This window comes from Equus przewalskii, chromosome 9, assembly GCF_037783145.1.
Source record: "Equus przewalskii isolate Varuska chromosome 9, EquPr2, whole genome shotgun sequence".
In the NCBI taxonomy this organism is placed as follows: domain Eukaryota; kingdom Metazoa; phylum Chordata; class Mammalia; order Perissodactyla; family Equidae; genus Equus; species Equus przewalskii.
The window spans coordinates 21141574-21152906 of record NC_091839.1 but is presented as its reverse complement, the minus strand read 5'-3'; the positions used below and the strand labels follow the sequence as shown (position 1 = coordinate 21152906).

Here is an 11333-nt window from a genome sequence, read left to right as displayed (position 1 = left end):
TTCATGGCAAATTTCTACTTTATTTTTCCTTATAAGCAGGACTCACTGTTTTTAAGTGGAATAATCTTTATTGGATCAAGGGAAAGAACCCTGAGTATAGAAGAGACGACAAGGGCCCCATTCCCAAGAGAGTGAGAATGAATGACAAGGCTAAATCACATCTCGATTCATCATGTCACAGAGGAGCCAAGATCTTTGAAATGGTGGCAACTCTAAAATTAGGTGACAGACCTGTGGATGAATGCAAGGGTTCTTCTCCAAGACATCCAAAGGGATCTCACCTTCACCTATTTCACAGGCTACCCTCCATTTTTGAAGCTATTTTCTTCACTAATTGGATGTATTCTATGGGTCCTATTCCTTCTCTGATCTGCCCCTTTTACATTCTGACAGTAGCTTCTATTCAGGATTTTAAAAAATTGTTTCTTGGAATAACACTGATCCTTAGACTTTCCTTCCAGTAGCTTCTTTCCTTCAGTGGCAAAAATAATTTTGATCACTCAATTAGGTCATTCATTCATCTTTCAAATCTATGTATAATTCATTTCTACTTTCCAATGTGCTGGGGAATATACAATTATCTATAAACTATCAAAGAAGTTTTAATCTAGGTAGAGAGCCAAGACACGAACATTTTTTAAAAGTATCCATGTTATGTACGTAAAATTAAGTGAATCCCTTTCCCTCCCCCTCCAAATAATAACAATATGCCCCTTGAACAAGAAATTATCAGGACACTTTGTTCCTTATACTGTATGTCCCTTTCAACTAATGTACGTGTACACAGCCTTTGATCACATTTGCTGGAGGGTAACATTGCTATATGCATGAAATCTAGTTTTAAAAAAATTGCTAGCTCAAAGGTAGCAAGGACTTTTTGTTTAGTTCATTACTGTCATCATCTATAGGTCCTAGACAGTACTAGGTAAAGGAAATAGTTGTTAAAGTTTTCCTGAGTGGTGTGTGCACAGGATGGGAACTGTCTTCTATGGTAAGAGCTTGGCTAATAGGTTACTCAAGAGTTTTGAGCTTTGTTCCGGGGTGATATTTATAAAGTTAATCACTACTATTTCAGTAGTCTGAAATAAACTGAATAAACTTAGAAACGAAGAAATGCAAGACCATATAATGACCCTGAGTGGAAAAAGACACTCGCCCTTCAAAAAGGGAGGGGGATGCATTGTGTTACAACCTTAGTTGATGATGTGTAACATACACAACCCCGTTTGAATTGAGTCACTGACATATCAACTAGGAGTTTGATTCAAGGTATATTGTCCTAAAATGTACACTATGTATATTATCAGATGTATAATTATGTTAGAATTGACAGAAATCTCTAAAATAGTATTCATTTTCACAGGGCTTATTTCCTTTATGCATTTTTTTCTGACATTTTGCTGAAGAAGTTCCACAGGTGGTGTGTTCAGTTTTATTTCTATATGATTTTCTCTGCCAACTGATGAGGCAGAATGTGCCAAGGGCAGCACTGCCAAATTCACTGTCTTCAAAGGTCCAAGAGTTTCTATCCTGTGTGAACTCTCTGACACCTACTGAAGTCTTATTTCTGGGGAAGGACTTTTCCACAGTCATTACAGTTCTACCAGATATGAGCTCACTGATGGTACGTGACCTAAGAAGCAGTGGTAGGGTTTATCTTTCCCCAAAAGGCTTTCCCAGTCTCTGTATTCATACTATGTCTCACAGTATACACTTATCAGCCATATAATAAGCTAGAAGGTTTTATTCAAGGGTTTTCTCCACCATGACTGTACCACAGTTTATTCCTGTATGTTTCTTGTGACATAAAATATGACGTAACTGATCACGGAAGGCACTACCACATTCACTGCATTCATAAGGTTTCTCTGTGCAAATTCTATTATCTGCTGAGGGTGGACATCTGGCACCCGGCTGTCCCACAATGGCTACCTTCCTATCTGCTAGAAGCCCACTGATGTGGAAGGAAGTCTGAGCTGCCACAGCAGGCATTTGCATGGTCACCATATTAACAGGGTTTTTCTCCTGTAAGAGTTCATTTGCATGTGAAGAGCTGTGAGTCTTTGAGAAAGGATTCTCCAACTTGACTGAACCTACACGTTTCTCTCTTGCATGAAGCATTCCCTTATGATAAACAAGGCATGACAAGTGGGAGAAGGCTTTCCCACAGTCAGAGCACCCATATGGTCTCTCTCCTGTATGAGTTCTCCGATGTCTATTGAGGCATGACTTATCTCTAAAAGCCTTCCCACAGTCACTGCATGTATAGGGTTTCTCTCCTGTGTGAATTCTCTGATGGTTAATGAGACCAGACTTGTGTGAACAGGATTTTCCACATTCAGTACATACAAAGGGAGTCTTTCCTGTGTGGAATCTCTGATGTGAGATGAGGCATGTCTTCTGGCTGAAGCCTTTCCCACATTCAGTGCATACATAGGGCTTCTCTCCAGTGTGAGTTCGTTGATGTATAAGGAGATTGCCCTTCTGAATGAAACCTTTCCCACATTCACTGCATATATAAGGTTTCTCTCCAGTGTGAGTTCGCTGATGTACAATGAGATTGCCCTTCTGAATGAAGCCTTTTCCACACTCACTGCATATATATGATTTCTCTCCCGTATGAGTTTTCTGATGTGCATTGAGCTGTGATTTCCAGCGGAATGTTTTGTCACATTCAGTGCATTCATACGGTTTTTCTCCTGTATGAGTTCTCTGATGCTCAGTAAGCCTGGACTTTCTGGAGAATGCCTTGTCACATAGACTGCATGCATGAGGCTTCTCTCCTGTGTGAACTCTCTGATGATTAATGAGCCGAGACTTCTTGATGAAGCCTTTTCCACAGTCGTTGCATACATAGGGTTTCTCTCCTGTATGAATTTTCTGATGAATAAGCAGCCGCGATTTCTTGGGGAAGGCTTTGTCACATTCAGTGCATTCATACCGCTTCTCTCCTACATGAGTCTTCTGATGCTCAGTGAGCCTGGACTTTCTGGAGAAGGCTTTCCCACATATAGGACATCCATGAGGTTTCTCTCCTGTATGGACTCTCTGATGATCAATGAGGCGAGACTTCTTGATGAAGGCTTTCCCACATTCAGTGCATACATGGGGTTTATCTGTCTTTTGAGTTCTTTGATGCTTAATGAATTGTAAATTTGTGTTTGTAGAATTTACACATTCAGAAAATTTAATTTCAGTATGAAAGTGCCCATGCTTTGTGTGGAGGAAGGATTTTGCATTTCTATTAACTTCAACAAGGTTCTTTACTTCATAGCTTCTGTTCCTGTTGACTAAACTTAAATTTGATTTCAAAGTTTTCCCATGTAAGTCAGATATATCTTTTTGCCGTAAAGGAAAATTACTTTTACTCCGATGAACGTTTCCAAATGCATTATGTTTATGGTATTGTTCCATCCTCTTTAGACATCTTCGATTTTGCAAGTGCCCCAGTTGATGACCAGCATCTTTCTTGATTTCTAGGAAAGAAGAGAAGAATGAATCTTCCTTTGAGCTTGGTATAGAATAAAATTATTTCACAAACAGCTTTGGGTAGATTGACTTTATTGACAACACTATGACCTCAGTTTAAAGAAACTCCAAATAAATATGTTTGTTATCACCTGGACAAGAGTAAAACACTATAATCTAAACAAAGAATGCTAGAAACAAAAAATAATACAAACAAAGAAAATAAAAGGTAAAAACAGTCAGTGTATACACAGGGTTAGCTCATTCAAAATGAGTAAATATAAATTTGGCTGCTTTCTAAATGTCACCTTATAAAGCATGGAGATAACAAAATAAAACCAAGTTACTATTAGCCCTAGACCACAGAAGAAAGAGGGATATTTGTTTCAAAATTACGTGGGACACATTCATATATCCACAAATCCTTATTAAATTATGACTATGTACTGTGCTGACGTACTGTGCTGATGATGAGGATATAGAAACATATTCCTTATTTTCACTGAGCATACTTTCTAGTTAGGGAAAACTGAACAAGAAAGCAGGGATCAAGGAGGCAGATACCAATTGTGAAAAGTGGTTTGAGGGAGCAATGGAGAACAAGGTGCAGGAAATCATGATATAATCTGGAGAGAGAAAAGACACGGCTCACTCATGGTTTCAACATGGGGCAGTTAACAAACATGAGGAATCAAGTATTATTCCTAATTATTTGACCATGGCCACTGGATAGGTGGGTTGTGCCTTTTAATGCGATGGGAAATATTACTGAGGTTTGGAATGTGGGGAAATCAAGTATGTATTTCAAAGCATATCAACCTTCAGATGAGTTTTAGATATCCAACACAGACATGAAGAACTCAATTGGATGTACAAATCTTGAGAAAGGTCTTAACTGGAGATAAGAATGTGGAAATCATTAGTATATAAATATTATACAAAGACAGAGGACTGGATGAGATCATGTTTGAAAAAACGTGAAAACTGAAACAAGATGAAGGCATGGGACCAAGTTTATAGTTACTGTAGCATTAAGAGTTTGGGTATTAAAAAAGCCCAGTGAGGAGTACCAAACACTGTCTATACTGACAAGGGAAATAAACATTTCTATACTAAGAAAACTACAGTCATGCCTCGCTTAACAACAGGGGTACTTCCTGAGAAATGTATCCTTAGGTGATTGTATCATTGTGTGAACATGACAGAGTGTACTTACACAAACCTAGATGGTATATCCTACTACACACCTAGGTTATACGGAACTAATCTTACGGGACCACCATTCTATATGCGTATCTGGTCTGTTGTGGACCAAAACGTCATTATGCGGTACATGACTGTACAAGTGTTTTAGGAGCTCTGTGCCAGGAACCGGGGCCAAAGACTGAATATATATTTCTTTTATGACAATATCACACTAGGGAACTGTCACCTTTTTCAGTCACATTTTGTACCTGTACACATGTAATATTTAAATCGTTCCCATTTCAATGTAATGATTCCCAAACCCACATCTTGCCACTAACAGCATCTCCTTTCAAAATTCTACATAGATATCTTGGTTTCCATCATTTAAAGGGTCCTAAAAGATCACACTTCTGATCCTGGACCAGGACGCTTGGTAGTTTTGCTTTTCATTTTTCTTAGAACTCCTGAATGTACTTTACTATTGCTACACTGCTGCTATTCAGTGAGAAGGAAAGACTACATATCCAAGGATAAACAAGTCCAACTTACAACCCCATCATTTTACCTCACTTACTGACAAGGTCCACAAAAGCCTGGAAATAAAATGCATGTTGCCAAAGATCATCCCATTTATCCACATTCACACTCCACTAGTTCTTCAACAAATACCTCCTAACATTGGCCTTCACGTGGCTGGCTTCAGGCCAATCTTTTTTCCAACAGTCCCCACATGGCCTTGCATATTTCCAACTTCACACCTTCATTCTTTGCCCTTCATCATCTTTATTCAAATCCTAGATGTGCCTCCTCTCTATCATCCTCCCATTCTATGTCACTGTAAGCTCTGTTTCCCCTAAATTTCTAAAGTATTCCCCATCTTTACTGTTCATTTGGACAATTAACTTCCCACAGCCCTGAACTATAGCAAAAGATTCCTCATTTGAAAGCTAAACTTCTACATCTTATATGCAGATTTGTCCTCTATTTGCTACTAAAATCTTATCCTAGGCTGTATTGCTTTATTTCTCACTAAATTCAATCTCTTCTAGCACATATTAAGCTTGTGGTTCATGAACGAGGCTCAAGAGAGCCTGCTTACAGCATTATATATAGTCCAGCCCAGGCTGTGACCCCAAATCTATCAAGAACACACTCTCAAAAGCAGAGGTGTAGATTCAAGCATTAGGAAACCATGCATTTAAGCAATTCTTGTCTTTCTGATTGCTAGTCATCCAAGGCTCTTCTCAATCTGTACTCATATCATAGGAGATCTCACTCAGTCCATATTTCTATCTCTAGTCCTAAACTCTCCCTGAACTCCTGGGGTATATCCAAATGCAGCAGAACGCTCCACTCGGATGTGAACAAACCCACCTAAATTACAATGTCCAAAACAGAACTTGATTTCTCAACCCAACATCTCCTTCTCCACCCCAGGAAATGGCAACGCCAATCCTCCTGGGACTCATGCCAAAAACCTTACCATCATCCTTCATTTGTATTTTTCATTCACACCTGTTACCTACTTCAATAGAAAACTCTTTCTGTCCTCCTTTATATACATATTCAGAAGCTAACCAACCCTCACCCCTTCTACCCAGGTCAAAGACAAGCATTCTGTCTGTACTCCAGCAAGAGGCTCCCAACTGGATTTCAGGCTTCAACCTCTGATCATTACTGTCTCCTTTCTACAAAGTAGCCAAAGTGATTGTTTTAAATATAAATTATTTCATGTCACTCCTCTACTGAAAACTACCTAGTGTTTTCTCATCTCATTATTTTAAAAAGTCAAGTCCTAGGAGCCAGTCTGGTGGCACAGCAGTTAAGTTCACACCTTCCGCTTTGGCTGTCCAGGGTTCGCCAGTTTGGATCCCAAGTGTGGACCTACGCACCACTTGTCAAGCCATGCTGTGGCAGGTGTCCCACATGTAAAAACTAGAGGAAGATGGGCACGGGTGTTAGCTCATGGCCCGTCTTCCTCAGCAAAAAGAGGACGATTGGCAGTAGATGTTACCTCAGGGCTAATCTTGCTCCAAAAAAAAATCAAGTCCTTTAAATGCCCTTGAAAGGTCCTACATGACCTGTCCACCTACCACACTGACCTTATCTCCCATCCACTGTCCCTCTTGCTCCCTCCACTGTATTCACACAGGCTTCCTTGAGGTTCCTCAAACATATTTCTGCCACGGGCCTTTGAACTTGCTATTTTGTCTACTTTGGAATGCAATTCACCCAAAGCACCTCCTCATATCCCTCATATAGCTGCTTAAAGGCATCTCACCAGAGAGGCATTCCCATTCCTAGAGGACCTAAGATTACAGTGCCTATGCTACATTCCTAGCTGCTAAGAGCCGCTCCTGGGCCCCCTCACACAATATTCCATTTTGCAGTTTTATTAATCTTCCTGACACTTTCACAAGACATCATATTTATATATTTGCTGTGATGGATTGTGTGTCTCCTCCTTTTAACATGTAATCTCTAAGAAGAATTTTGTTGTTGTTGTTCACAGCTGTCAGTGCCAGTGTGTAATAGGCTATCAAAAAACATTTAAGGTAATCAGAAAGTATTTAAAGCAATGAACCAAGGAAAGATTCTCATGTAGGGAACACAATGGGAACACAACTAAATATAGTTGACTTTGAGTTTACAAAAAGGAAAGCGAACTCTGTATGAGCAAGATGATACCATATCACAGAGGTCGTTGACAGAAGAGAGATTTCCATCTTGAATGACTAGTAACATGATTAATTGGGCCTCAATGTCCTCAGACTATCATAAGGAAAAGGAAAGATTCAAGGTAATATATCCAGCCCACCAGTATCGTTTAAGAATAACTAAAATAATGACCAGAATAAACTACAAGAGCAAGTTAAAGCATAGCAGATGTGAGGTTTAGTGCTGTGATTTCGGTGGAGAATAGCGAACGAGAAATTTTAAGAAATCAACAGGAACAGCAAAGACTTTAAGTAATACAAACTGAGGATGGAGGGAAATGTCCAGGAAAAATCACACTTTGCCTGCCCCTAAATCCCTTGGAATTTCCTAGGTGACAGGAGTGTCTTTTGTTCTAATGAGGCGACTCTGGATGACTCCTGGATGGGGCCAGTCACCAGAAAGACCAAGCCATGATGAGAAGCCTGGACTTTTCAGCCAACCCCCCTTCTCTGGAGAGGGGTCAGGGGCTGGAAAGAAGTTAATGATCCATTGTGCCTATATGGTGCAGCCTCCATAAAATCCCAAAGTACAGGGCTCAGAGAGCTTCTGGGTTGATGAGCACGTGGAGATTCGTGGAGAGCGGCATGCTCAGAGAGCATTGACGCTCCAAACCCCTTCCCTCATACCTCCCCCTATGCATCTCTTCCATCTAGCTGTTCCTGAGTTATAATATGCTTTTATAATACCCCAGTAACCAAGTAAGTAAAATGTTTCTCTGCGTTCTGTGAACCACTCCAGCAAATGAATCAAATCCAAGGAGGGGGTCATGGGAACCTCTGTCTAGAGCTGGTCAGTCAGAAGCACAGGTGACCACCTGGACTTTTGACTGGCGTCTGAAGTGGAGGCACCGGCAGTCTTGCAGTACTGAACCCTTAACCTGTGAGTCTGACGCTATCTACAGGCAGACAGTGTCAGAACTGAGTTAAACTGTAGGACACTCAGCTGGTGTTGCAAAGAATTGCTTATTGTGGGGAAAACCCCCAAAGCATCTGGTGTGACAAGTGTTGTGAGTGTGGTAGTGAGGTGAGAGTAAAGGAGACACACAGGAGGAGGACCGAGGTTTACTACACAGTCAGGATATATGATGTAAATAACAGAAGGTACTACAGACCAAATGTTTATGCACCCCCCCAAATTTATACGTTGAAATCCTAAGCCCCAATCAAAGATGCGGGTAGATGTTAGGAAGGGAAATCAACATTGTCCAAAGGCGCAGGAAGGTGCAGCAGCCAGAAGACAGTGCTAAAATCAAACATCTCTCTTTGGAGAGAGGCATGGAAGGGGGAATTTCATAGAAAGAAAAGTAGAAGGAACAGGTGTTGATACAGTGAAGACGGGGGAAGAAGCATGGCAAGATTTGAGAATTCTAAGAAGAAACCTACAGGGGGAAAACAATCAAGACATAGACAAAATAAATAGGGATCGAATCCAAAAAGAGGTATGTTCCTCTAAACGCCTAAAAGAAAAAGCTCTTCCATGGGAGATTCGTGGAGGCTATGTTTATATGTCCTCAGACACCCTCACAGCTGTGACATCTCTGAATGATTAGAATATGACTTCCTTGGCTGCCCTCCTTGTTGGTTCTCTCTCTCTCACCTGGACAAGTTCGTCTGTGGATGCCATCTTCTGTTGTCCACGGTTCTCCTTGTTCCAATCTGGAGAGTGCATCTGGCTTGCTGGCTTGACACCCTGTTCATGGGAAATGACAGAAGAGGCAGGCTCTTTGAATTGGGCTGTGGCCTGCCAACGCAGAACAGTGTTATGTTTTGGGAACTGTGCAATTTGCAGGTTGGCAAAGTAAAGGCTTTTCTCTCAGGAAAGGGCACATTATACTCTCTAATCTGGAACCAGAGAGGGAACTGAAAATCTACCACTTCAGAGCACCTCATACACTCCAGAAGTTTCCAGAAGCTGAGAATGGAAACACCACTGACTAGGAACCCTCTGAGCGACACAGGGGAGCGCTCCTCACCCACGGACACCAGGTTGCTATAGTTCTCCAACATCACATCCCGGTACAGGTTCCTCTGAGCAGGGGCCAGGAGCTGCCACTCCTCCCAGGTGAACTCCACAGCCACGTCCTCCAGGGTCAGCAATTCCTGTAATTACATGGTCCTGTTTAACATGAGTGTTTCTCTAGTTATTGAAATGGAAGGAAGGTGAAGGAAGTTATCCTGCTCATTTTCACCATAGAGCTGCATCTATATACTCAGGTGTTTTGAATTTTTTAAGCTACACTGTTAAAGAAGCCAAATTTATCCATGTTCAAACCTATGTCTAGAAAAATATTCTGTAATTGTGCAGTCGACCATCATTCAACAAATCATAAATTTCTATAAGTAGTCATTAAATCCTCTTGCTAAACTAGAAACATTCGCAATATATATATTTGAAGCATTTGCTACATATATATATATTTTTGAAGCAAGCAAATATTTGCTAGGCATTAAATTTATTCTAAGATATCAGGATGAATAAACACATTCCTATATTCACCATGAATCTTCATAACCATTATCAGAATCAACCATGAAGAAACTCCAAAAGATACAATTATAAGATACTATATATTAAATAAGTATGTTTTATATGTCAGGAGGAATAAAAGCTTCTTTCCAAAACTTATTCAAAGAACCAGACTACTGAAGAACATTAAGCAGGCCAAGAAAATAAACAGCATCCTTCAAAAAACAGATATATACATATAATTTATATTTACACTACCAGGCAGGTACACAGCATATTAGATACACTGAGGAGATAATGAACTGGAAGGTAAATCTGAAATTACTCAAAATGCAACACAAGGACAAAATAACAGGATATAGAAAAGACAGAATAATAAATATAAAGGACAGAGTGAGGTCTAACATCTCCCAATTCATGAAAGTTTATGAAGGCACTATCCGAAGATCTAAGGGCTGAGATAGACGCATCTGTATATATCTATACAGACACAGATGGACACACAGGTGCAGCGACAGGACGTACACAACTACTGCCCATTTCTTCAGCCACACGAGGGGACTAGGAAAGAAGTGCATAAGGAGGAATCTTACTTTTTTTCTCTATGTGCTTTGTAATCACTGGAGTTTTAAAAATGTACCCAGGCACATTTGTATGATTAAATTTTAAAAAGGCAATAAAAGATGAGGCAGGAGGGACTGGCTCTGAACACAGGGAAGGAGTGCGTACTATCTTAGATTGGGAGAAGTTCTAAAGCAAACCCTCTGGGATCCCCAGAATTTGATCAGGCAACAGTACTTTTAATGCCCCACTGCCAAATCTGAACTCAAACACCAGTTCAGCCATCTGTTCATACAGGACCTTTGAAAGTCATATAATTCTTCATTTTCTTAGGTCATCTAGGTTTTATTCTCAGATTAACCTGACTGCTGCAAGGCCAGGTCCACGGGTCACCTTATTATGGTCCCGTGAAGAACTGTGCCTACTGAATTCTCTTGGTCTGTTCTCAAAGGGGGTCTCTGAGGAACCCAGCTTTTGCATTTATGAGAAGGCTGAGATTAAGGACACTGTCTACCATATTACCTCTACGAAGAACCATTAAAAAAAAAAGCCCTGAGACATAAGTGCCATGGAATATATGTGACACCCTCTGAGGAACTGGTCTGCTTTCTCCTCAGGGTCAGTGCATATCCTGTAATCATGATTCTTAGCTTGTGATGGCTGTCAGAGATATGAGATATAAGCTGACAGCTAATGTAACCCGTACGATGCTCTTGTCACACATAACATTCGAACATTAGTCATTTAGTGTAGATCCTATGAACTATATATCCCTGATCCTACTTTGCCTTGATGTCGAAGTTAGAGTCTAAATTTATTTCTGCACAAATCCTACTTTACCAACTTACACTCTTCCATTTAACTCAACTGACTTTTAAAGTCTTCCAGAAATCAATCATAGAATGAAGGAAAGAATAAAGCAAATCAAAAGT

General features: G+C 40.3%; 1 protein-coding gene across 12 annotated transcripts in view; it reads right to left on the bottom strand.

Annotated features, from left to right (window-relative positions):
* ZNF613 (zinc finger protein 613) overlaps positions 1–11333 on the bottom strand; it is a 19266-nt gene continuing 7933 nt past the window's right edge. For 8 of the 12 annotated variants that reach the window (XM_070558391.1, XM_070558398.1, XM_008525132.2 and 5 more), the window contains 3 exons: positions 9347–9473; positions 8971–9063; positions 1–3476 (listed from right to left, as the gene is read on the bottom strand). In XM_070558391.1, coding sequence (XP_070414492.1) covers positions 1744–3476; positions 8971–9063; positions 9347–9473 — 1953 coding nt within the window. In that variant the 3' untranslated portion in view covers positions 1–1743. Of the gene's footprint in view, positions 3477–8970; positions 9064–9346; positions 9490–11333 lie in introns of all 12 variants that reach the window. The other 4 variants (XM_070558395.1, XM_070558393.1, XM_070558394.1 and 1 more) reach the window with 1 other exon arrangement.